Raw genomic sequence first — 24,531 nt, 5'->3', positions numbered from 1 at the left:
CGGCTGGTATGGAAACACCATAGAATCCCCTGACAAGAGCAGCCGTACAAGTGGCCGCTTCAGGCCTTCAGTCTTTACTGCCCTCCGCTCCCTAGCAACAGTTGCATCATTGTGTGCTTTGTTCCCATTCACCGAGCAATGTGTCCATCTCCCTGAGAGCGTGAAGATACAAAGAGGAAGAAGGAGAGAATGTCATTTATTAAAAACCACTGTTGGGGCTGGAGGTTCACTTGGAATGGGGAAGGGGGGATCTGCCTCAGGACTGCAGTGGACCATTCAGGAGAAGGCTCTGCAGTCCATATGCAAGGCTAGGGAAAGAATGGGCATTGCTCGCATGGGCTGCCATCGTGCACGGCACGGGCAAGAAGGTGGAGCCGAAGGCACAGAAACCACACTGCCCTGTTAATCTTGCGATTGTCTGACTGGTAAATTTGAGCAGATGTCTGTGTGCCGTTGCCATGCCATGTGAACTCAGCCATTGTCTAATTGGGTACTGGTGCTTTCCGATACTGCTTTATGCTAAAAGTTGGTGGCAAGATTTATAAATAATTATGTTCATTTACTTAAATATTTATATGCTTTTATTGTGTTTGATAACAGGCTTCAAAAGTGGCTCACAGTGGGGGGGAAACAATGGGGGGGGTTGCATAAGGAGGCAGCAGGCTGCAAGGCCTCTTCCTAGATTCCCTGCTCTCAGCTGGGAAGCAGGGCTGGGTCGTCCAAGCACACGTGTCGCTTGTGTCTTTGGCCATCCCTCAGAGGGGCCCTTTCTGACTTGAGGCAGAGCCAGCCCTGTGATCGGCAGAGGGAAGGAGCAGGTTGTTGGCGGCCAGAGCTGTGTGCGCCATGCAGCCTGCCCTGCTCCCCTCAGTGGCCTCCTCACTCGGGTGGTATCTCATTGCCAGCATTCAAGTAAATTCACCTACTGGCCTGGTTGGCTGGTACAGGGAGGTGCGTGGCCTGAGCAGAAGGCATCTTTTCTTGTGCCCTGGCAGCAGGATGCCTTGAGAGGGCTCCAGCTGATGAGGAGGCCCTTCTTCCTGCATTCATTTTCTTCCATTGCTGGCTGGCTGAGGGTGGAAAAGGCAGCCGAGAGAGTGAAATAAACTGACTTGAATCCAGTGACCTGCTGGCAGAAAATGCTGCCCTGATAGTGTCACCGTACAGCTGATCCTGGTTCCTATACTGCAGACTTAAATGGCTTTGCTAGTTATGCACTCCCCAGAGAACCCTGGGAATGGTAGTTCTGCAAATGTGGTGGGCTGCAGATCTATAAGAAGTATTTTCAGGAGCCCCACCAAACTATAAATCCTGAAATTCCTTGAGGGTGTGATAGAAAGGTGTTTAAATGTGTAGTGTCAGCATACGCTAACCCTGCTCTTGTTTTCAGTGTGCCATCAGTGTACTAGTGTCTGTCCAGGAGAGCCTGCTGTCTGCAGTGCAGCTCGCAGAAGGCAATCTTCTCAGAGTGACTGTGGAAGGGGCTTATGCAGTCCCCGAAGTGTTTACTCCCACTGGGCCGCAACAGAATTACATGGTTGGCTTTCAGGTGCCAGCAATTGGAGAGGTGAGCCAGTAATCTTGCATTATTGTCCTCAAGTTGTAGTTTTCTTGCCTTCAAAAAGTCTTGCTAAAACTGCTCTCGTTGATGCCAGGAGTTCCATTTCTGAGATGCCCAAACTAGTCTGCTGGCAGCCCCAATTCAGCTATGTCTGCCTACTGAAAATTCAGAAAAGTAAAAAGGAAAGCCTTCTACTTCTAATTGCATAGTATCAGATTTCTGATTTTAACCCTCTCTTTCTTTAAAAAAGAGCTTCTAATCTCTTACTTATTTCAAGCAAGGTTGAACTCCACTTCCAGGTCTTAGCCAGTCATACATTGCTATTAACAAGGTATCTCTGTAGTTTCTAGTCTGAAATCACTGTGGCTTTGCAATGTTATTTGCATGTGTATGGCAGATTATTATGAATCCAATCCACACAATACATAATGGGCAGCATTGCAGATGTGGAGCTGGCCGATCAAGTCCTGCCTCTGGTGTGGAATTATTGTATGGCCTTCAGCAAGCTATATGTGCCTGATGTGAGCCAGCCTTGGGCTTTAAACTTGTCCCCAGTTTTAATATGAAGGGCAAATCAATAGCATAGGATAGTTAGGATGCAATAGCAAATGAAGTTTTGCTTTGAACCAGGAGTCAAGGAGGGAATCAGAACCTTACAAAGTAGATGATGGAGAAGGAGAGGCCGAATTGTGCCCATGTAGTGACAAGCCATGGTTTTATGTTGTGTGTGAACTGTGTCTTCCCTTCCATTGCAGAATTTGAGAAAAAGTGGCCGAATTCATGTATGAGCTATCGTGTGCAAATGATCATATCAAACTAAAAGACCTTGATACACTTTTATGCACCCTCCAATCTGTAACTGTAATTAGAATATATTTCTCAAGCTGAGCCTATGCCCCGTTTCTGCCAGCTCCATAAACTGAGGAACTTCTCTTTCATCATCCTTCCAGAAAGAGTGCCCTTTCCTGTTCAAGAATGGGATCTTGAAGCTTGGTGGTGAGAAGGAACCGGTACCCCGACCCAAAAAATGGCCAGTCACAAACATATTAGCACCAGGGGCACAGAACATCCCGGATTCCTTTATTGTCGGTGGAGCTTATGAAGAGGAGGATGGAGAGCTGAACACACTTGAGGTGACTTTGGCCAAGCTGTGGGGCGTAGCCGAAGCAGCTGCGTGGAATTGTAAGAATGTAGTAACTGGGCTGTTAAGGCCGGCCAACAGGCCCTCTTCCCCAGAATCATGTCTCTAGCTGTGGCCGAGGGAGAGAATAAGACCAAAGTGCTGGTCTGATGTTCCCCCCTCATGCCAACCGAGGGCACAGCACAGGCAGCATCAGAGAAGCGGCAAGGGTAGGTTGGCAGTGGGTGGAGGCTTCCCCCCAGACAAGTCCTTTGCTTGCCTGCTTGCACTTATCATACAGAATCCCTCCCCCCATGTAGACGCTCCCTTTTCCCCACTCAGCAGTTATTCCTGGCGGCACCACAAAAACGGCAAGTTTAACAACTAATTTTAATGGCAGATTTGGGGGTTTCTGACTGCAAAATCTGCAGTATTCTGGATATGCAGATTTCTAGACCTTCTGAACTATGTGGCCTTTTCTTTTCTTTATTCTTTTTCTTCTATAGGAAAGGGATGTCAGAATCCAGGGAGAAATAATGAAAAAGAGGATTGTGTGGGACTTGGAAAGGCGCTGTTACCTCGATCCTGCAGCTGTGTTGTGGTAAGAGAATGCAGGCCATTCCCTAGGGGTTAGTGATGGAAATCAGTGAGCTAGACCAACCAAATGGAAAGAAGGGCGACCCACTTTAGGGAGCCAGGAAACTCGCCCTACCCTCACACTCTTTGGTGGCCTTAGGTAAATTCTCCATCTGAGGCTGAGATGTGCTAGGCTTTGACCTCCCTTGCAGGCTTTCTGTGGGTTATTAGAAGAAAACTCTATATCAGTGTTCACTGAGTATTACAGCTCTGGCTTTTTCTACACAGGTGTCATGGCCATCAGAATAGTATTTTAACTGCATCTTCCCCCAACCCCTTCCATTTTCTTCTCAGAAGCGTCATGTGAGGTAGCTTAGGCTAGAAGAGAGATAGACAAAGGTATTTAGTAATTGGTGGCAGGGGATAACAAGGGCTCGGTGGAATTTAAACCTGCATGGCCTAGTCCAATAAAAACATGACAACCACTGCACCACCCTCATGCCGTACTGAGATGCCAGGCATAAGGGACATATAACAGTTTTAAATAAAATGAAGATAAAATCAATGCAAACACTCCCTGTAGTCTGCAGAGCAAGTTGGTGTAACAGTTGCGCTCAGCGAGTGGTACACAGTCTGAGTTGCTGGCACTAGCCAAAAGGCTTCCCTTGGTCATGAGGCACTGCCTCTGCATTTCTGTGGCACAAGCCCTGTATGCCTGGCATATAAATTGATTGGTAACCCCAAGTCTGATGTAAAACCATAAGTATCAGTCAGAATAGCATTCCTCGGGCATGAATGGACAGGCAGTAGCTGCACCCATTCATTGGCTTTAGCTGCACAGCAGGACACACAAGCTGTGGCTTCATCTACCCTCCACAGATTTTGTGTGCCCACTGTGACCCACCCCTGCTAACTTGTCGCCCCATCACTTGAACGCCTGTCTCACTGCCAGCAACCCCCAAGGATGCCTAAGTATTTCTGCTTCTGGGAGGACATTCTTTCACCTGGCCCAGAGGAGATGACCTGAGTTGTCTCCTTGGAGATGCTCTGGCAGCCACAGTCCCCTCTGAGCACTGTTGCCAGTGTCATTGTGAAATGGCAGCCCTAGAGGGGATCACAGGGGGCTGAAAAGCAGACATTCTTTCCAACCCTCAGTAGTTCCTAGCTCTTGACTGACAAGAAAAGAGAGGTTTGTTTGTTTGTTTGTTTGTTTGTTTATTACAAGCATTTATATCCCGTCCGTCCATGGAAGCACTCAGGACGGCTTACATAATATAAAAATTCTAAAATACAATATTAAAACTACAATTAAAACATTTAAAATTGAACATATGAACTAAGAAAAAAAGGAAACTAAAATAGAAAGTGCAACTGTGAAACAAATAGAGACAGAAAATCTTAGAATATCTAAAACTCTTAATTGTTAAAATGATGGTTAAATAAAAAGGTCTTTACCTGGCACCAGAAGGAGTATAACGTCGGCACCAGGTGGACCTCTCTGGGGAGTGCATTCCATAGTCTGGGCACCATTGCAGAGAAGGCTCTCCTCCAGGTAGACATCCTCCATACTTCCTTCAAGGAAGTTTAGTTCTCCTGATCACTGTGCACTAAGAGAGGGTGTGTGTGTGTGTGTGTGTGTGTGTGTGTGTGTGTGTGTGTGAGAGAGAGAGAGAGAGAGAGAGAGAGAGAGAGAGAGAGAGAGAGAGAAAGTAAAAGTATGTGCGCATTCCTGTGGACATCTGCAGCCTATGCTGGATGTGACTATTGGAGCTGAGAAAGTTGGCTGCATTAACTAAAAACAAGTTCACCTTTTCTGGGTGAGGAGGTGTGTTATGGCCACATAGCATGCATGTTTCTACATTTGTCTGTTCACCCGGCTCATGACAGAAGCTTGCAAAGACCTATGGGTGCTACTGAGACTAGAATAAAGATAAGTGGCTTGCTTCCGGTCTTCCTCCTTGCCACAGCTTTCAGAAGCGGATAGCAGATTGCCGGCACTGGCCTGTGGAAATCACCAGAGTGCCTGTAGTAACTTCCACGAAAGGAAAAGGTGGAAAAGGAGAGAAGGTAAAGCACCTGTTCTGTGTGGGCAGGGGAGGTGAGTGTGTGCACAGATGTTGCTTCTTCACATGTGATTCCTGTCGTGTCTGAGAATGAGCAATGTCTGGGAAATTCTGCAGCTTTGTGAAGACACTTTCTGGGGGTGGGCGTACCATGAGTGGGCAGAGGCGGGTTTTGGTTGCCAGTAAAAATGGCTGAATGTGTGCTTGAGTATAGGAAAACTCAAACAAGTGCACACATCATGCAAAGCAATAACAAATCACCCATCTGAACAAAAGTGGTCAAGACCATTTTGTTTGTTCCATGTTCATGGGGGTCAGACTAGATGGCCCGGGAAGCTCCTTCTGACTCGCTCTGTTTCTATGTTTCTATGTACGTATCAGCTTCATACTCAAAACTATCAACACGAGGCATTTTGGTCACGTGCCTCCTGACTGTAAACTTGCTTCCTCTACAGAATCAAAATCTGAAGCTGATCACCTTTTGCAAACTTTAGGAGGCCTGTCTATTCTGGTTGACCTTCAGAGTGCAGTTACATCAGCTAATTTGGGGGAACATTCTGTGAATTTGGTGAAACGCTGCTCTGTTTGGCTGGTCTTATGCGCTTTGTTTCCACGGCTTAGTTTTGGCCATTCACTGTGAGCCTTCACAAGTGGAAGCAGGGTGTGCTATAAATCACAATCAATTTCCAGGGAGCTGGTGCTGGTGCTGGTGGCAGTGATGAAGAACCAATTTCCTTTCACGGTGTAGCTTATGTCAACTTAATCCCTTTGCTGTACCCTGGGGTGAAGCGGATCCGGGGAGCATTCCGAGTTTTAGCCTACCACGACAGTGAGGTGTTTGAAAGGGTAAGAACCTTTAACCTGCCGGCCTTTGGAAATTCTTGCAGGGGGTCGTAGAGCAAGAGGTAGCCTTCCCAAGCGGGAATGTGAGAAGAAACTGACACGCTTGAGCTTGCCTCATGTTGCCCCTTATTTTGCTGTATTGATATGCCTGTGTGACTAATTTTATGTGCTCTTTCACTGGTATCGCACCTTTTTTCCATGTGGCAAGAAACACATGATAAGTTACACAGTCATCTTCCCCTCCATTTTATTTTCACAACAACCCTGTGAAGGCTGAGGGTCAGTGACTGACCCCAAGTCTCTCCGAGAATTCCTGCGTCTGAGTCCAGCTCTCTAATTAGCACGCTACACTGGCTGTTGTACACCACCCTGGAATTCTTCTGAAGAAAGAATGTTAAGGAAACAGCTTTTAAAAAATCTTTACGGAGCTAGGAATCTGAGGCTGCAGCTGTGGTATATCAGATAACTAATGCCATCAAAACTCACTGCCATGCCAATAATATGGTAGGCCATACAGAGACCCATTTTAGCCATTTATGAGCAAAAAGGGAAAGAGCCCACTTGTGTAAAATTTTCTGGACTTGCTGCCTGGAGGTAATTACCACTCTCCATAAGCAAATGTGTAAAGCGACTGTTTGGATGCCTGTGCTATTCAAAGAGAACTCACTGGAGAAGACCCGGACGCTGGGAACGCTTGACGGCAAAAGGAGAAGGGGAGAGCAGAGGATGCGGTGGCTGGTTGGAGTCACTGGGGCAGTGGGAGTGGGCTTCAGTGGACTGAGGGATGGTGAAGGACAGGAGAGCCTGCAGGAATGTTGTCCGTGGGGTCATGAGGGGTCAGGCAAGATTTTGCAACTAAACAAAAACAAACAACTATGTAAAGAGAAATCACAGTCGGTTTTTGACCCATGTGGTGATTCTAGCCTTGATCCCGACACTGGGTCAACTATCTTCCAGTTCTTCAGGCAGCCTTCCTTCCCCTCCCTCCTTCCTGTTTTTAAGGTCCAGCTGTATATTTATCTGTTTGTGTCAAACCATCTTATTACTTTTAAAAGGGTATGGAAGGGGCAGAGCAGAGCTATAGCCCACCCACCCCCTCTTTCACTCCTGCCTGTCTTCTTTGGTGTTTGACTGGTTAGGTTTAACTACTACTTTTTCATGGGATCTTTTTAGCAAAACATGGTTATCCTTGTTTTTGCACATATATGTGTTAGCCTCCCTATAGTACTGGAAGCCATCTGAGGGACAATCCTCATGAAGCAACACGGAGGCTGCTTTCCCTGTTTGTGCTTCTGGGAGGCATGCAGCCACATGGGCAGAGTAGTGGGTCGTGTCTTCCAGCATCATGCAATGAACCCATGGAAGAAACTGCACCCACCCTGGCTCAAGTGCAGCATTTAGAGAACTGTCCTTTTTGCTGTAGCTTGCCTTATTTTCAGTTGTGCCTTCACTTTATGGGTTTCCTCCATCCTCTTTTGCCTCAGACCAAGTGCCTCCTCAGTCTTTTCCGTGATGTTGGTCACCAGGCAGCCCTCAACAAATTTGGGGCAATGGGGATGTACACCCCACATACCAAAGGTATCCTTGGGAAGAACACCAAGGAGGACAAACCTGGAAAAGAGCTTATCCTGAGAAAGGTGAGTAAAGAGAGAAAGTCTGCACAAAAGAGAGGAAGTCCTGATGGTTTTGGAGAAGAAACATTACTTGACAAAGAGGGCAAGAGGTGATAAAGGGCCCAAGCTCTGGAGAAGAGGCCCCTGTAGTCTCCATGCCCAGGAGAGACCGTGGAATCTGGCGTAGCAAGCCAAGGAGAGCCACCATAGCACTGTTCTCGTGGGTTAAGCCATAGTAGCACCCAGGCCCAAGCAACTGCTGCATTTCTTTGGAGTGCAGTGGCCCCTGGCAGGATTGGCTCCACATCTGAGGTATCCATCTGCAAAACAGGCTGTGAGGCCTGGTGGGCTTACCTCTAGCTACAGTGCTAAAGCCACAGCAGGGTGGCTGACCCCGTCTGCAACTTTAACTTCCCTAAAGCATTGCAGAGAGATGCTCCATTAGGGAAAAGCAAAAGAATGGCTGGATCCCACCACCTGGAGCTCCGTGGAGTGTCGAGCTGCAGCAGGGGGCAGGGGGAGTTGATAGGAGCAGTGAGGGACTCCCAGCAGGTGCCTCTCCAGGCCCTGGCCTGCTTCCTGTTCATGGGAAAGTACTTTGGCCTCCGCAGAGCAGGAAAGTGGGTTTTAAATCGGCAGAAGTCTCCTGTGCAGCTCCACTGCTAAATCTGGAGTTCTTTGACCGCTGAGCACCCTGTTTCACCTTTCACCTTTTACAAGGCATCCAATGTTCTAAGAAAGGACACATCAGAGATCACAATAGAAGCTGCTGTGTCTGTGTGCCAGAACCTAGAAGGACAGGTAAGTATATTTTTCAATTGATGGCTAGGGAATTATAAACTGTCCTTACTCAAGTCTGGAACCATGCGAAATACCCAGATTCCCACCAGGGTTCTGTGAAAGCAGCGCTGCTTCGCATAGACGGCCGCTGAGCATTTCTTAGCACCATGTCCAAGTGTGTGTGTTAGCCATAAAGCAGTGGCATGTGACCTGGAGCAATGTTTTGGCACTGTTTGATGGAGCCCTGTGCTATCCCCTCTCTCCCTCTGCCCCTTCCTCTTGTGTCCTCCGCTTGAATTTGTTACTTCAAGTTGCTCAGAAACTGCAGTCGGTCATGACAGTTAAAACAGGAAACCGTGATTTGTGCATGCCCCACGTATCAGGACTGCAAACCACAGTTTGACCTTAGCTTGCAGCCATGGCTGGGAGGTGCCCATGCACTTGACTGCAAGATGCAGTCTCTAGACATTGCAGAGGTTGAATTGTGACCGTAGTGCCTGTGAGGCAACATGGAGAGGAAGGCGCGTGGGCACATGGAGACGGGGCTCCTTCGTGTACCCTAAACCATGGTTAGCCAAAAAGGGATTGTAGACGAATGGGAGGGGCATGTTGTAATACATCTGGTTGTTGACTAGAATAGTATGCTATTTTGAGCAGTTTGCTAGCCGGTTGGGACTTTCTCATGCTCATAAGGGCTGCAAGGGCTTGCTTGGTAGTGAAAAGGCTGATGTGCCAACTAGGAGGCAGCCAGCTACCCTTTCTGATCGCCCTGGTTAGTGAAATCAATGCATTGGAGCAGGAAGGAGCCAGTACATTTCCATAAAGGAGATGGGCAAGCTCTTGATGTGGAAATCTGCTACTTTCCTTTTCCTCTTAGATTTTTCCTCCCTCTCTCCTGCTTGTCTAAAAATTATTCATTCATTTTGTCAGTCTATCCATGTTTTCTCATTTTCCCCTTCAATATATATGGGTGACAAAATGAAGATGGCTGGGGTTTTTTTACTGATTGTATATACATAAGGCTGAAAGAGAAAGAAGTGAATGAGGATTAAGAAAGCAACATTTTCTAATGATGTGTTGTTGTATTTTTCTTATAGACAGTAAGCTCTTTTCTTATAAAATAAGAAAATGTAGATAAATATAATCAGACAAAAAGTGGAAATCTATCTTTTCTTTAGCTCCAGATGCTTTCCTGGTTATGCATATTAAAGAAAACCATTCATTAAAAAAATAAAGCGGTTTTGATTTTGTTTTGGTCAAACCACTAGAGGACCACACACTGTCCGTGGTGTAGTTCTTTCTAAGGCAAAGTTCCACAAACATTGGTTCTGCCATTTTGCAACAGAAGCTGGCTGTGACTTCCCCACTCCCATCCTGAGGAAGTGTTGATTTGTTTGTCTTTTCAGCAATATGCAGAATCTGGAACATTTCTCGTGATAGAGTTTGCATTGGACAGAGCTTTGGTACCCAGACGTTTGCCAGAGGAACTTGCAAGCCGGTACGCATGGGCAGTGGTCGGGTTGCTAAGAAACATTCTGCATAAATACACATCATACAGTGCTCTGCAAATTCTTGCTCAGTGGAGGAAGGTCTCTTGAGAAGGATTACTCCTTACTCCACAGGCTGGCCCAGAGCGAGCACTGCAGGCTCTTAATCTTTGGTTGCATCCTATTCTGTGTTCTGATCAGGGAACCGTAGGGTAGGAAAGACAGCTGAGGGTGGGTTCAGTCAGTTAACAGAAGGTCAGGTCCAGCTGGAGTTGCTCCAGCAAGGTCCATTGCTCAGGCATGGCCTTTAATCCCACATGGGCCATTTGGTCCCTCTGCCCTGGCGCCTAGCACTCTTGCTCCTTGGCTCTTGCCTTGCAGAGTGCCTCTGCTGGTGAGCACGCGGCAGGGAATGTGAGACCCCTGGTGCAAAGCAGGCTAGTTCCACAGCAAGCTGGCTTAGGAGGGTCGATGCCTCTTGGAGGTCCTGGTCTGGGGGTACTGTGGCTCAAGGGGCTCCTGGCTGACAGGCGTTGACTCTGGTGTAGAGCCTGGCTCTGGCTTCATCCTCTTGCAACTTGTGCTGTGGGACTTGGTTCTGCTGGTTCCTTCTCTGAGACAGGCAACTTGCTTGCTCCACAGCAACAGTCTTCCAAAACTCCCAAGACCTGCTTGCTAATAATGCTTATTATGTCCTTGCTTCCCTGGTTAATAATTGGTAGCAGGTGGAGAAGCCCAAACGTTGTCTGAAATAATTCAGTTATTGCCAGTTTGCCTTGAGTGGGCTTGGATCAGGCCCTGGCAGGAACTAATTAGTATGGCTTGCTGATTCTTTTTTTACCATTGCTGTCTCTAGGCATCAGCCTCTGGCTCTGACTGCATGAGCAGTAGGTGCTTCAGCAACATCTTTGCTAATTATTTTGGGTTTCTTGACTTGATTTTGGGAAAATCCATGAACCGCCTTTGTGCGCCAGAGAGAACTCTGCAGCTGTTTACATGGTTACTTGTGCAAAATGGAACACAGGTACATCAGGATGCCTGATGTGGTTAGGATAATTCATTTCTTCAGTCTCTGAGTTGCTCCTCAAATGTCTAAACAGAGCAGGGTTAGTTGAGTGTTCAGGCATGGTTTTCCAAGTTAATGATCCCGCGCCCGAATTAATCCTTGGGCACATTGTATATCTGATTGGAAAGACTAGACAGATGCTTGGCTGGTAGAACCTGGAAGTGGTAGGTGGAATGGACTAGTTCAGAGTGCAGGTCAGAATGCCAACTTTGAGCTCTCCCATATGTGATAAAGTTCCAGCAGGGAGAAAAGTAGCACATCATAGAGAGGTTCTAGCCAAACCAACTCCCTGTTTTAGTTTTCTTCCTGCACAATTTTTTAACGTTTAGGAACGTTTAAGAATGTAGTGCACCATTCCCAGTTCAAAATGGTACTGCTCATTCCCACTGCATTATCCTGTGTGCATTGACTATGCCACCATTGCCGCTGTTGCGGAATCAGTGAATCATGTAATGTGGAAGGACCTCAGCAAAGAGCCAAGCTACTGAATGGTGTGACCCTATGTATGTTTACTCAGAAGCAAGACCCATTAAGTTCAGTGGGGCTCGCTCACAGGCAAAATTTGTATAGGATTGTACACTTAACTGACAGATTATTGGAACCTGTTTTTTTCCCCTTCTGTTACATACAGAGTAAGAGAAATGATTCCTCCACGCCCTCAACTCCCTCGAAGAACGACAGGAGCTAAGAAGGTATCAAGCATAGCAAGTTTTGCAGGGTTTTCTGTTCCCAAAAAACAATTGAAATTCTGTGCCACAGCAGTTCGGTTCCCCTGTCAGGAAAATGTTAGTTCCATAAACTGAATAGAGTGCATACATGTGCTTAATTACTCCTATTCATTAAGAGAGTATTTAAGAGAGAGCCACACTGAGAGTGTGGTGTGGGTAAAGAGGGTGGGACTGGGACTCGGGCAACCGCATTCTGCCCTTGGAATGCATTCAGTAGTCCCCTGTTAGGATGTGCTTGACACTGTTTAGTGAGCGGTCACCTGGAGTGTTCCTTCGGTGGTGGAACGTTTAGAGGCTTGGCGGAAGCTGCCCATGCAGCGCCACCAGAATAATTTGCATTGAAGGTTGGGAAGCACGCTTGTGAATTTTTAAAAAGCCATTTCCAACCCCAACCTGATCATTTCGCCTATTTTCTGGGATAGGCTAGTCCATCCTTCTGCAACCTGACGCTCTCCAGATGTGCCTCCTCCACACTTTGACTGGGTTCGGGCAACATGATAACACACACGCAAGGATTGTCATTGAACTCTGGGTTGTTTTTGAAACATGGGTTATTGTGTTGCCTGCACCCAGCTGAGATAACAAACCATGGTGATCCAACAATAAACGGTGGGTTCCCTTTATGGGCCCTTTGTAGTTAACGAACCATGGCTTTAGCTCAGCTGGGTTCAGGCAACAAGATCACTTATGTTTCAACAATAAACCATGGTTCAACTGCAGCCCACATTTGAGTGTAGGTTACCCTGTTGTCTGAATCCAGTCACTAGAACCGCAGTTGTCGCATTCACACATAGCAATGGCTTATGGCCCTGCGGCAACACCCACCATGGCTTCATTCTGGCTCAGTTCCCTTTCCACACTCAACAGTTCTCCACATACAAGCAGCAATTTTGTGGAAGGGAGAGTTGCCGGGGCTGCAACGGCAACCATGTTGGATGTACCTCCTGAGAGCTCCTTGGTGAGAAATGGCGTGTTTATCCCTCGGAATGATTCTTCTGGGGCCTCCCCATCTGCCTGCTTGCTGTCCATGCGCCTGCCCGGCACCAGGCAGCGCCGCAGGGGGCCCGGGATGTTGCTGCTGCTTTCGCTGCCACAAGCAGCAGGGGATGTGCCTGGCTCCTCCCGCCACCGCAGCTCCCCTTGCTTCTATAGCTGCGCACTCACGGCTCCCAGACCTGTGAGAGAGGACGCTGGGGGCAGGGCTGGGGGGCACTGGGGCTCTTCCCTGGCCAGCTGTGGCCATCAGCCAGCAGCCAAAGGGTGTTGCTGTTCAGGGCTGGTCAGGATTGAGTTGGGCCAGAGATCATGGCAGCTGGGACAAGGGGGGTTGGGCGGGGCATTGCTTTCAATTGTATGTGTTGGTGGGGTTTTTCTAAGTGGAGCCAGAGGCCGCTCTTGCATTAGGCTCCATTTTAAATGTGCACAGCCTCCTATTTTATATTTTTGTATTTATTGTATTTTAATTGGACATGGGAGTTCCTGGGGAGTGATGGGGTGCCCCTATAGGCATGGTTATGGACAGGGGGAGGTATGGCGTTGGGAGTTCAACAGGTCCTTGCAGAAGAAGGGAGGGCAGATGGATAACACCTGTCCCCTCTTCTGGTTTTTCCCCAGCTGCAAGGTACCAAACTGTGATATCAAGTGGCCCTCAGGCTTGGTGGTGCTGCTGTTGAATGCCAGGTCAGTCCTAAACAAATCATCCTGCAAAGGCATTCAGCAGCAGCACCAAGCCTGAGGGCCAGTTGATTTAATCTTGGATGAGGGGGCCGACCTGGCATGTATCACAGAGACCTGGACGGGAGAGGTGGGGGATGTGGCACTGTCCCAGCTGTGCCTGCCCGGATATTCAATTCAGCACCAGCCTCACCTAAAGGGAAGGGGAGGGGGTGTTGCCCTAATTCTTAAAAGTACAGTCTCCTTCAGAGGCTTCTGGTCCCGGGCCTTGAGTGTTTGCACTTAGCGCTGGGTGATCGAGACAGGTTGGGGATTCCGTTGGTGTACCGTGCACCCTTCTGCCCAACAGCCACCCTGCCTGAGCTGATGGAGATCGTCTTGGACCGGGTGTTGAAATCCCCAGGATGCTGGTCCTGGGGGACTTCAATTTCCATGCTGAGACTGTTCTGACCAGGGCAGCTCAGCACTTCATGGCTGCCATGACAGCCATGGGGCTGTCTCAGCATGCCACCAGTGCAACTACATAGAAGCACAGAAACAGAGCGAGTCAGAAGGGGCCTCCCGGGCCATCTAGTCTGACCGCCGGCACCAGCCGGCTCCGCTCACGACATGCCCACCATGTGGACATCCAGCCTATCCTTGAACACCCGCACCGATGGGGCCTCAACGACCTCTCGATGAGGCCACACTCTGGACCTGGCAAGAAGATGGTGATCTGGAACTGAGGGATTTGACGTTAATCCCTTTGTCATGGTCAGATCATCTTGTGAGGGTTAAACTTAGGGCAGGCTTTCCCCTCCGAAAGGGTGGAGACCCTATTAAAACGGTCTGCCCCCGAAGTCTAATGAATCTGGATGGATTCCTGGGCGCTCTGGGGGAATTTCCAATTGATAAAACTGGCGCTCCTGTTGACGCCCTGGTTGATCTGTGGAATGGAGAATTGACCCAGGCAATTGACACAGTCGCTCCTAAGCGTCTTCTCCCGTCAAGCAGAGCCTGCTCGGCACCATGGTATACACCAGAGTTGTGGCCAATGAAGCAGGCTGGGAGACAACTAGAGCAAAGGTGGAGGAAATTCCATGCTGAATCTGACTGAACACAACCAGGAGCCCATTATCGGGCCTATGCTATGGTGGTGAGGGCGGCAAAGAAGGAATTATCTTCCTCTTCCATTGCATGGTCACAGTGCCGTCCAGCTCAGCTTTTCTGGGTGGTAGGGGTCTGTTACATTCCAGACCAAAAAATAACTTCATCACACCCTCTGTGGCTCGCTGTGATGACTTTGCCCAGCACTTTAGGGATAAAATCGCTCAAATTTGTCATGAGCTGGTCTCCACAGTTGATGTACCTGAACGGGAGGTGTCCATAGTACAGTCCGGTCCATCTTTGTTAGATGAGTTTCAGCTGTTGCGGCCTGAGGACGTGGACAAGGTGCTTGGACTTGTCCAGCTGGATGAGGGCCAGTAAATTGAAGCTTAATCCAGACAAGACAGAGGTCCTGCTGGTAGGTGGTTTAGCCTCCCAGGTAGGTGTTTCTAACCCTGTTCCGGACGGGGTTGCAGTCCCCCTAAAGGATAGGGTGCGCAGTTTGGCAGTGCTCCTCGGTCTGGCACTGTCCCTGGAATCCCAGGTGGCGGCGGTGGCAAGGAGTGCTTTCCTTCAGCTTCGGCTCATCCATCAACTGCACCCCTATCTGGATGGGCAGTGCCTGGCAGCGGTGCCCCATGCCCTGGTAACTTCCTGATTGGAGTACTGTAATGCACTCTACATGGGGCTGCCCTTGAAGATGGCCCAGATACTTCAACTGGTCCAGAATAGAGCCACCAGGTTGTTAACAGGGACTGGCAGGCATAAACATGTAATGCGGGTCCTTTTCCACCTAGACTGGCTACCAGTTGAAGCCCGGGCCCAATTTAAAGTGCTGGTGGTGACCTTTAAAACCCCAGGCTGCTTAGGGCCTGGTTATCTGAAGGAGCATCTCCTTCCATATGTGCCTGCCCACCCCTTAAGATCTGGGGCAGATGCCCTTCTCCAGGTCCCTCCCTGAAGGAGATTAGGAGGGTGACTGCCTGGAGAAGGGCCTTCTCTGCAGTGGCGCCCCAATTGTGGAATTTGCTCCCCAGAGAGGTTTGCCTGGCACCATCACTTCATTCTTTTAGGCACCAGGCCAAAACCTTTTTATTTTCCCAATGTTTTAAGACCTGACTGTTTTAACTGGGGTTTTATTATTTGTTGAATTTTTAGGATGCTGTGTTTAATTCTTTTTACATTTTATATTGTTAAACCATCCCAAGACTTAGAAACATAGAAACAGAGCGTCAGAAGGGGTCTCCTGGGCCATCTAGTCTGACCTTCAGCACCAGACAGCTCCGCTCACGACATGCCCATCATGTGCATATCCAGCCTGTCTTTGAACACCCTCACCGATGGGGCCACCACAACCTAGAAAAGTTTTAATTAATTAGCTATTAATTCTTTTCAGTGGTGAGTGCAGAGGAGCTGCCCTTCTTCTCAAAAGGGTTATTTCTTTGTCTTCGTAGGCAGTAGAAGATTATCATACGCAAATCGTCAGCATCGCTGGCGCCATCCTGGACGAGTACCACGAGTTGTTTGGAAGGCAGCTGGCTGAAGGGGTCACCCTCGACAGCCACATGCTGGAGGATCAGAAATGCCAGCTCAACTACGAGCTCAACAGCTCAGGGAAATACTTTGCCTTTAAGGAGCAACTCAAGGTGCTAGCTCCATTCCACATGATGCTTCCCTATGTCATGACGCTTCCCTTCCCATTCTCCAGCACATGTTTTCTGGTTTGGCTGTGGAAAAACAGCCACCTGCTCTGGAGGATCCAGGGCGTACCAAAACCCCACATCTTCCCCTTGCCCCTCTTTCATTCAGTGTTCCAGCAGCCACCTTGCTTTCGCTCTCTGCTAGCTGAGCAAGACAATCAAAAGGGGCACCTCCTGACAACGTGTTTTGCCCCCTTCCCTCACAAAGAGCTCAAGTTCTTGTAGTCAGGCGGAGACTTTGTGTTCCCTGCAGCATGCAGTGGTGAAAATAGTGAGAGAAAAGTACTTGAAAACGACCGCCTTCGAGAATCTGGATCAGCTCCAAGCTTTCCTGAGCGAGCTGTATGTGTACCTGGTGGATCAGATGCATGTTGCTTTGAATCAGGTAGGTGAGGTTGGAAGACTGAGCTGTACTCTTAAACATGCTGCAGCGATACACCACTGGTTTATCACCATCCCTACCGCCATTAGTTGTGAGAAGTATCTGGCTCTGTAGGATAAAGGCTGGAACAAGAATTGGTGATCATTGTTGTTATTCTCAGGCTGAAGTTTTGATCCAAAAAAGGCAGGTCTATGCCGTGTATACTGATGGTGGGGATTCAGGAAGACTGTTTTGATGTGTAATATTTTCATGCTTCTTAGATAAGCCAGGTACCTTTTCCTTTGGCCACAGCGGAGGTCCAGCTCCCATCTTCCACTGCATTCAATATGGGGCTGAGAGGGGGCATGCAGACTCACCCATTTGTGTCTGTCAGTCCCACCCTCATATGCTTCTGTATTCCTAAGAAGGGATTCTGCATTTGTACTGATGTGCATGCAGGCCCCTAACCAGCCAAAAAGTTGCAGGGAGCACCCCAAAAAACAGCAGGAGGGATTCATCCATTTTACAAAATGGTAAACTGTTTTTCCAGTTGTTTCTCTGTAAAAGCCTAAAATAATAGGTGTGGGACAGAAAAAGGGTTGGAGGACCAGGTAACACCCTACAGGCCTATGTTCATATGTGCAGATCTTTCACATGAACAGGGATCCTTCTGGGGGAGGGGTGCAGAGCACAATTTGAGCCCATATATGCCCACAGTCCCCTCACACATTCTTTGAAAACGTGAGACAGCTCGGCAGGAGACCCTGCTGCCCTTACACATTGAAAACCCTTCTAAGCATTAAATACAAGTGAACTCTCCTTGGCTGGATCATATACCAAAGAATGCTTCTGTTGTTCTCCTGTCCTTTCTCCATGCCCAGGTGCTGTCCCAGCAGAGCCCGAGCCCCCCGCCTCCCTCTTTCACCACCTCTGAGCAGCTCCGGCTCTTCGCTCGGGAAGCCCAGGTCAATGGAGATTATGACGTGGCCTCGACCTACTACCAGGAGGTAACAGGACTCTTCCGCCATTTGTATTCTGCTGCCCCAGCTGGGACAATACTCTGGGAAAGGGATTGGTCTTTTGGGGGATATGTTGGCGCCTCCCACAGCTGAAGGCAGGATGTCGTGGTGGGGTTGTGCTTGTGCTTTTTTTGCATCAGTGTGGCCCACGAACGTTTGGCTGGTGAGACTTAGTAAAAGCATTTTGTGCCCCAGGCCAGCAGTTCAGAGAGGGTAGAACCATTCCTGGACTATATCACTTTGGACTGCAGGCAGGGGTCATTTGACTGGACGCTCCTCCAGATAAACTCCCCATCTATCAAAGGATGACATATGAAGAAGAAAGCTAGTTTCTAGGCTAGCTTTCAGTGTGCAGGACTCCCAATCCCCAAATGGAAGTTCCCATCACCTGTAGTCCAGGAAGAATGCTACCACCTCAGTTGTTTATTTTGGAGCCAGGCCTGATTGGCTGAGAAATGTGAGTTAAAAGGTTAAATTTTAATTTGGGAACCTCTGCAGGAATGTTGCACAGGGGAGGGTGGGCTCCCAAACTGCACAACAGAGTTAAAACCAGCTGAAGATCATATAGTGCCAGTCAGCCTCTGGTGATGAGGGGAATCATTAGGAAGAGAGAGCCCAGTTCCAAGCTCCTGAGCAGAGACCTAACTCATGTAACGGCCTTTCCATCTCCAGAGGCTGGCCCGTGACCACCAGGATATCCAGAGCTGGCTGGATTATGGAGCCTTCTGTCTGCTGACTGAGAACAACCTCAAAGCCCAAGAATGTTTCCGAGAGGCTGTTGCGCTGGATCCCAATCACCTGCACAGGTACCCTGGGCCTGAGGAGGGGAGACCTGTGGCCCCATCGGACACTTCTCCTGCAGCAGGAGGGTTCACTTGCGGGGCTGGCAGGGTGTTTCTCCCCTCAGCTGCAGGGAGCATGGACTCCGGAGGCAATGCGGAGAGATTAATATGAGCAAGGCATATATGAGCCCCTGAAACAGAAGAGATACGACACATGACCCTCTGCGTGGAGTGCTGTGTTGAGCACTGCTCAAGGGAAGGGAGGGGTGCTCGTGCTGTTCAGTCTGCCCACAATCAAGGTCCACCTTCCCCAAACGGGGGCTCTCCAGGTGATTTGGACAATGCCTAGCTTCCCCAGCCAGCCATAGCTAGCACATCTGGAGGAGAGCATGCTGGGGACGGCCCATGTCTCCTCTCCAGACGGTTGTTTGTTCATCTCGGGATTCCAGTGTGTTCTCAAAATACCTAAGAGCAGGCGTGACTGGAGACCAGGGGGCTTCTGAAGAAGCAGGGCTAGACCTCTCATGGAAGGCGCTGGCACAGGCTGTCATGGGAAGGACTGATTTTGTAGGCAGCTGCTCCTCCTCTGTCTTCCGTTTGCCCAGCCTGCTGCTTTGCGGTATCATGTCCGTGATGCTGGAGAACTACGAAGAGGCAGAGGTCTTCTTTGAGAATGCCACCTGCTTGGAGCCCACCAGCATTCAGGCCTGGACTATCTTAGGTAGGAGGTGAACTAGCCTTACCCGGTTACCTTGTTGGCGCCATCAGTACTGGCCCAGGTAACCCGGTTCTCACATAAGTATTGCTGTGATTCTGGTTTGGTTCACAATCTGAAATCTTGGTCAGGATGATACAGCCTAGGCATCTTCTCCCCTCCTGGGGGATCCATTCCTTTGTTCCTTCATGGGAAGAAGTCCCAGTGCCCACTAAGGCAGCTGGTCAGTCGAGGGTGTGGCAGTTTGGGGCCTCCTCCTCCTCCCTGAAGTCTCTTGTCATTCCCTCAGGGCTCTTCTATGATATCCAGGAAAATGACATTAGGGTGGAGAATGCCTTTCACGAGGCAATCAAGCTCCAGAAGGCCCGCCTGGCCAGGGAGCAGCCGTCGCTGGAGAGTGCAGACGCAGGAGCCCAGAGGCCCCCTTCTGCTCCAGCTTCAAGGGCGCAGTCGATCATCGCCTCCCGGGATGAGATGGGTGAGCTGAGACGCGGTCTGTGGAACAGTAGCAAAGAGCGGGCTCGCGAAGACGGCGGAGGCGGCCCGCTGCAAGCCACGGCTCCCACCTCTTTTCAGCAATGGACAGGTTGAATGCAGGCGGGCACCTTCTGCACTCTGGGCCATTGCCAGCGGGTGCTTGTGGGTGGCCGTTGTGCTTCGGCCCTGGGGCTGTTACCACATGGTGGTGCCAGCATGCGGGCTGGACCACGGCGCCTGTGCATCGCGGGCGCGCGCAGGAGAGGAGACAGGTGCAATCGTGGGCGCGCTCGTGTGGGGAACACAGGCACCAGCACAGGCCATCTCCCCCCGCCCCCGAGCACAACTGCGATTGCACCTATCTTCCCTGTATGAGCGCGACCGCGATTGTGGCCATCTCCCCATTTGTGGGGAGGGTGAGGAGATGGCCGCGATCATGGGAGCCACCCAATGCGGAGTTTGTGACCTGAGTCAAAATTTGTATGAATTTGGTCCGATTTGGTCGTGAACTGAGGCGCTCGTGAGCCGAGGTTCCACTGTACCTCCTTCCCCCTCTCAATTCTTGACCCCTTTTTTTTTTTTTTTTTGGTGGCTGGGCTTTCCTTTCTGTTTCACATATTGCGTGGCAGAATCACTGCGTTAAATTCCTTCGTACCTTACACACAGCTCGCCCATACTCATTCGAGATTACAGGACAGGGTTTTGGATGTGGCTCAGAGGCAGGTTTCGGGCCCTCATTAACTCTGTTCAAGTTGCAACAGCAGATGCAGCTGCAAGATCAAGGGGGATAAGTAGGCATCAGTAGCCAGAGAAAAGGGGCTTGTTAAAGGGCGGAGAGCAAGCAAGCAGCAGGATGCCAGGCAAAGAAGCAGCCACCTCAGTCCACTGGCACCCAGCTACTAACAAAATGACCACACCATTGCTTGACCCAAGAAGTTCATATAAGGCTTCTAGCCAATCCAGTGATGGGACTTTTGGGGAACAGCAGGAAGGTGGAGAAATGATCCATTGCTGCTGAACAGAAAGTCCTGTTACCCTTTCAGTATATCTCAGGTTGGTTTCTGTTTTCTCATCGCTGCTGATTTCCCTGCAGCTTCCGATGAAGTTCCAGACACTTCCATGAAAACCCAAATGGACTCTCAAGAGCCAGTCATAACCCTCCGTGTGCCTGAAGATGATGCAGCACTCAAGGGAGCCAAAAGGCTGTCCGTAATTTCAAGCAGAACCAAGTTGGGTTCCCTGAAAGGTTGGTGGCACCTAGCCTGGAGCGCGATGAATGACTAAGAGGATGTACTGCCACCCTTGGTGATACAGATGGGCAAAATTGCGTGCCAGGAATCTGTGGGATGCAGCTGCTACGACCCAGTGCATGTGTTCAGAGAGATGTGATCTGGATTGCATCGGCTGAACTAGCTAATGGATGAATGGCCCTACCTATGGGCAGAGTGACTGCCCACAGGGGAATTAAGCCCCCAGCACAGACCCGCCAGGCCAGGCCAGACCAGACTTGGATAAGCGGTCGCCGCTGTTTGTGGCTGTTCTTGGCCGTGCGGGGGCTGGGCTGGCGAGGGACTCTGTCGGTGGGTGGAATTTTTATCGGGAGTAAACGGGGAGTTTTACATTGTTTTAATGTTTTTATTGTATTTTAATCTGTTTTTATGGAGTCGTCCCTGGCTACGTCGATGGTTGAGCTACCTGGGGAGCGTGTGGGCACTGCCATTGGGGTGGTCATGTGCAATGGACGTTACAGCGGTGGGGGTTCAACGTGTCCACATAGAAGAAGGAAGGAAAGATGGCTGACACCTGTCCCTCCTGGTTTTACCCCCAGCCAGAGGGTTCCAGGTAGTCTTGTCAACCGCCCCCTGGGCCTGACGGTGCTGTTGCTTAATGCCAGGTCAGTCCACAATAAATAGTCCCTCATCCACGACCTGATTGTGGATGAGGGGCCGACCTGGCTTGCATAACAGAGATCTGGGCGGGAGAGGGGGGGATGTCGCCCTCTCTCAAATGTGCCCGTCCGGGTATCTGGTTCAGCACCGTCCACGCCTGGAGGGGAGGGGAGGGGGGTTGCTTGGGTTTACCAAGCCTCCATCTCCCTCATGAGGCTTCCAGTCCCTTCAAGGCCGGGACTAGAGTGCCTCTACTTGGTGTTGGGCGACCGAGACAGATTGGGGATTCTGTTGGTGTACCGCTCACCCTTCTGCAGAACAGTATCCCTGCCTGAGCTGATGGAGATCGTCTCGGACCTGGTGTTGAGGACCCCCAGGATGTTGGTCCTGGGGGACTTCAATCTCCACGCCGAGACTGGTCTGACCAGGGCGGCTCAGGACTTAATGACCTCCATGACGGCCATGGGGCTGTCTCAACATGTCACTGGCCCGACCCATGAATGTGGACACACTCTGGACCTGGTTTTCTCAACGGTGCAGGAAGAGGGTGGTCTGAGGGTGAGGAATTTATGTCAGACACCCCTATCATAGTCAGATCAATTCCTGGTGAGGTTTGTGCTTGAGAGCAACCTCTCCCTCTGTAAGGGTGCGGACCGGATTGTGTGGGTCCGCCCCCGGAGCCGGATGGATCCAGATGGATTCCTGAAGGCCCTGGGGGAGTTTCCGGCTGACAAGACTGGTGCTCCTGTTGAGGCTCTGGTTGAACTATGGAATGGGGAAATGACCAGGGCTGTTGACACGATCGCTCCTAAGCATCCTCTCCCGCCGGGCAGAGCCCACTCTTCCCCTTGGTGTACACCTGAATTGTGGGCGATGAAGAGGGCTGGAAGACGTCTAGAGCGTAGGTGGAGGAAATCACGGGATGAATCTGACCGAACACACTTAAGAGCCCATTATCAGGCCTATGCTGTGGCGGTGAGGGTGGCGAAAAAGAAATCCTCCACTTCCATTGCCTCCTCACAATGCTGTCTGGCGGAGCTTTTTCGAGTGGTACAAGGCCTGGTCCGTCCTGGCCCTAAGAAAGATCTGGTTCCACCCACGAAGGCCCACTGTGACAACTTTGCCAAGCATTTCAGGGAGAAAATCACTCAGATTCTTCTCAAGCTGGACTCCACTAGTGACTCAGAGGCTTCTGGGGAGATACCAATGTCGCCATCTGGTCCAAAATTGATAGATGAAATTCAGTTACTGCGGCCTGATGATGTGGACAAGGTGCTTGGACGAGTACGTCCCACCACCTGCCTATTGGACCCTTTCCCATCTTGGCTAATTAACAACGCCAAGCACGGGATAGGGATCTGAATCTTGGAAGTGGTTAACGCCTCTCTGAGGGAGGGCCGGGTACCTGCCCCTTTAAAGGAGGCGGTAGTCTGACCGGTCCTGAAGAAGGCGTCACTGGATCCTGAGATGGCACCTAATTCTAAACCAGTGGCCAACATCCCGTTTCTGGGCAAGGTGTTGGAGCAAGTGGTGGCGGGACAACTCCAAGCACTCTTGGATGAAACTGATTATCTGGACCCATATCAGTCCGGCTTCAGACCCAGGTACGGTACTGAATCTGCCTTGGTCACCCTGTACGATGACCTGTGCAGGGAGAGAGACGGGGGGAGTGCGTCCCTGTTGGTTCTCCTGGACCTCTCAGCGGCTTTCAATACCATCGACCATGGTATCCTTCTGGATAGGCTAGCGGGATTGGGGGTTGGAGGCACGGCTTTGCAGTGGTTCCACTCCTATCTCAATGGTCAATTCCAGAAGGTGATGCTGGGGGACTATGGCATTATGTTCACATGACTCCAGTTCTCCGTCAGCTTCACTGGCTTCCCATTGAAGTCCGGGCCCAATTCAGGGTGTTGGTTATGATCTATAAAGCCCTTAATGGCTTGGGTCCTGGTTACCTGAAGGAGCGCTTACGTCCATATATGCCTGCCCACCCCTTGAGATCAGCGGGACAGGCCCTTCTCCAGGAACCCTCCGTGAAGGATATTAGGAAGGTAAGTACTCAGAGGAGGGCTTTCTCTGAGGTGGTGCCCAATCTATGGAATGCACTCCCCAGAGAGGTCCGCCTGGCACTGTCGTTATTTGTTTTTCGGCACCAGGCGAAGACCTTTTTATTTAAGCGTTATTTTAATTGTTAATATTATTTATTTTATTCTTTGGCCAGGTCGACTCAAATTATATTGTTTATATATTGTGATTATTTATTTATTGTTGTGAGCCACCCTGAGGCTTCAGCGAATGGGGCGGCAGAGAAGCTGCCTAAATAAATGAATGAATGAGCGAGCGAGCGAGCGAGCGAGCGAGCGAGCGAGCGAGCAAGCTGTTTCTTTCATCCTGCTTCTACCAGCCTTGGAGGTCTCCCATACCACTTCAGTGGTGTGCAAGGGACACATGCCAGGAAGGAGAGGCCCCAGGGAAGGTGGAGGAGGTGGCCCCATCTCGGCTTCTCTTTTAGTCTCCCCTTTTCCTCCCCCTCCCTTCCCTAAGAGCAGCATTGCAGCTCCCTTCCTTCCTGTTGCGGATTGAGGACCACCTGCCACAGGCCTCTGACAAGCATTCCTCATGCAGCGTCGGTATCCTTGGGCAAAGCAGGGGCCGGGGTTGGGAGGAGGGCCTGTGCCTTGTTGCTGGGTCACTCCTGTGGAAAGGAAAGATTTCTGCTGCGTAACTTGCAGGGCCCAGTCACCGGAAGCAAACCTAGGTGAGCGGGAGCAGCGGGTTGGCTCAATTTAAGATCTCTTCCAGGTTGGTTTATTAGTGCTATTGAGACACAATTTTATCACAATGAGGTAGCAACAGAATCAGAATTATTTCCTTTGGACAGCAGGAGCTGAACCAACAAAACTACAACTATACCTCTTTCGCGTTTCCTTACTTTGCAGTATAACATACAGTGCTCATTTGGCTTTGTAGTTTAATGATCTGAAACACATA

At 49.9% G+C, this 24,531-nt stretch overlaps 1 protein-coding gene across 1 annotated transcript in view; it reads left to right on the top strand.

Annotated features, from left to right (window-relative positions):
• The first annotated feature begins 1,430 nt into the window (after positions 1-1,430).
• The window catches only part of CFAP70 (cilia and flagella associated protein 70), a 29,686-nt gene continuing 6,585 nt past the window's right edge, over positions 1,431-24,531 (top strand). The window contains exons 1-16 of the mRNA XM_044433495.1: positions 1,431-1,567; positions 2,512-2,694; positions 3,188-3,282; positions 5,225-5,329; positions 6,037-6,166; positions 7,648-7,800; positions 8,497-8,577; positions 9,963-10,054; positions 11,741-11,801; positions 16,052-16,243; positions 16,551-16,682; positions 17,540-17,665; positions 18,350-18,483; positions 19,065-19,180; positions 19,464-19,652; positions 20,745-20,897. Coding sequence (XP_044289430.1) covers positions 1,535-1,567; positions 2,512-2,694; positions 3,188-3,282; positions 5,225-5,329; positions 6,037-6,166; positions 7,648-7,800; positions 8,497-8,577; positions 9,963-10,054; positions 11,741-11,801; positions 16,052-16,243; positions 16,551-16,682; positions 17,540-17,665; positions 18,350-18,483; positions 19,065-19,180; positions 19,464-19,652; positions 20,745-20,897 — 1,975 coding nt within the window. The 5' untranslated portion in view covers positions 1,431-1,534. The remainder of the gene's footprint in view (positions 1,568-2,511; positions 2,695-3,187; positions 3,283-5,224; positions 5,330-6,036; positions 6,167-7,647; positions 7,801-8,496; positions 8,578-9,962; positions 10,055-11,740; positions 11,802-16,051; positions 16,244-16,550; positions 16,683-17,539; positions 17,666-18,349; positions 18,484-19,064; positions 19,181-19,463; positions 19,653-20,744; positions 20,898-24,531) is intronic.

Source organism: Varanus komodoensis, unplaced genomic scaffold, assembly GCF_004798865.1.
Source record: "Varanus komodoensis strain SLA01 unplaced genomic scaffold, ASM479886v1 scaffold26, whole genome shotgun sequence".
NCBI lineage: Eukaryota > Metazoa > Chordata > Lepidosauria > Squamata > Varanidae > Varanus > Varanus komodoensis.
The sequence above is the reverse complement of the archived record's forward strand: the minus strand, read 5'-3'. Positions and strand labels throughout refer to the sequence as shown.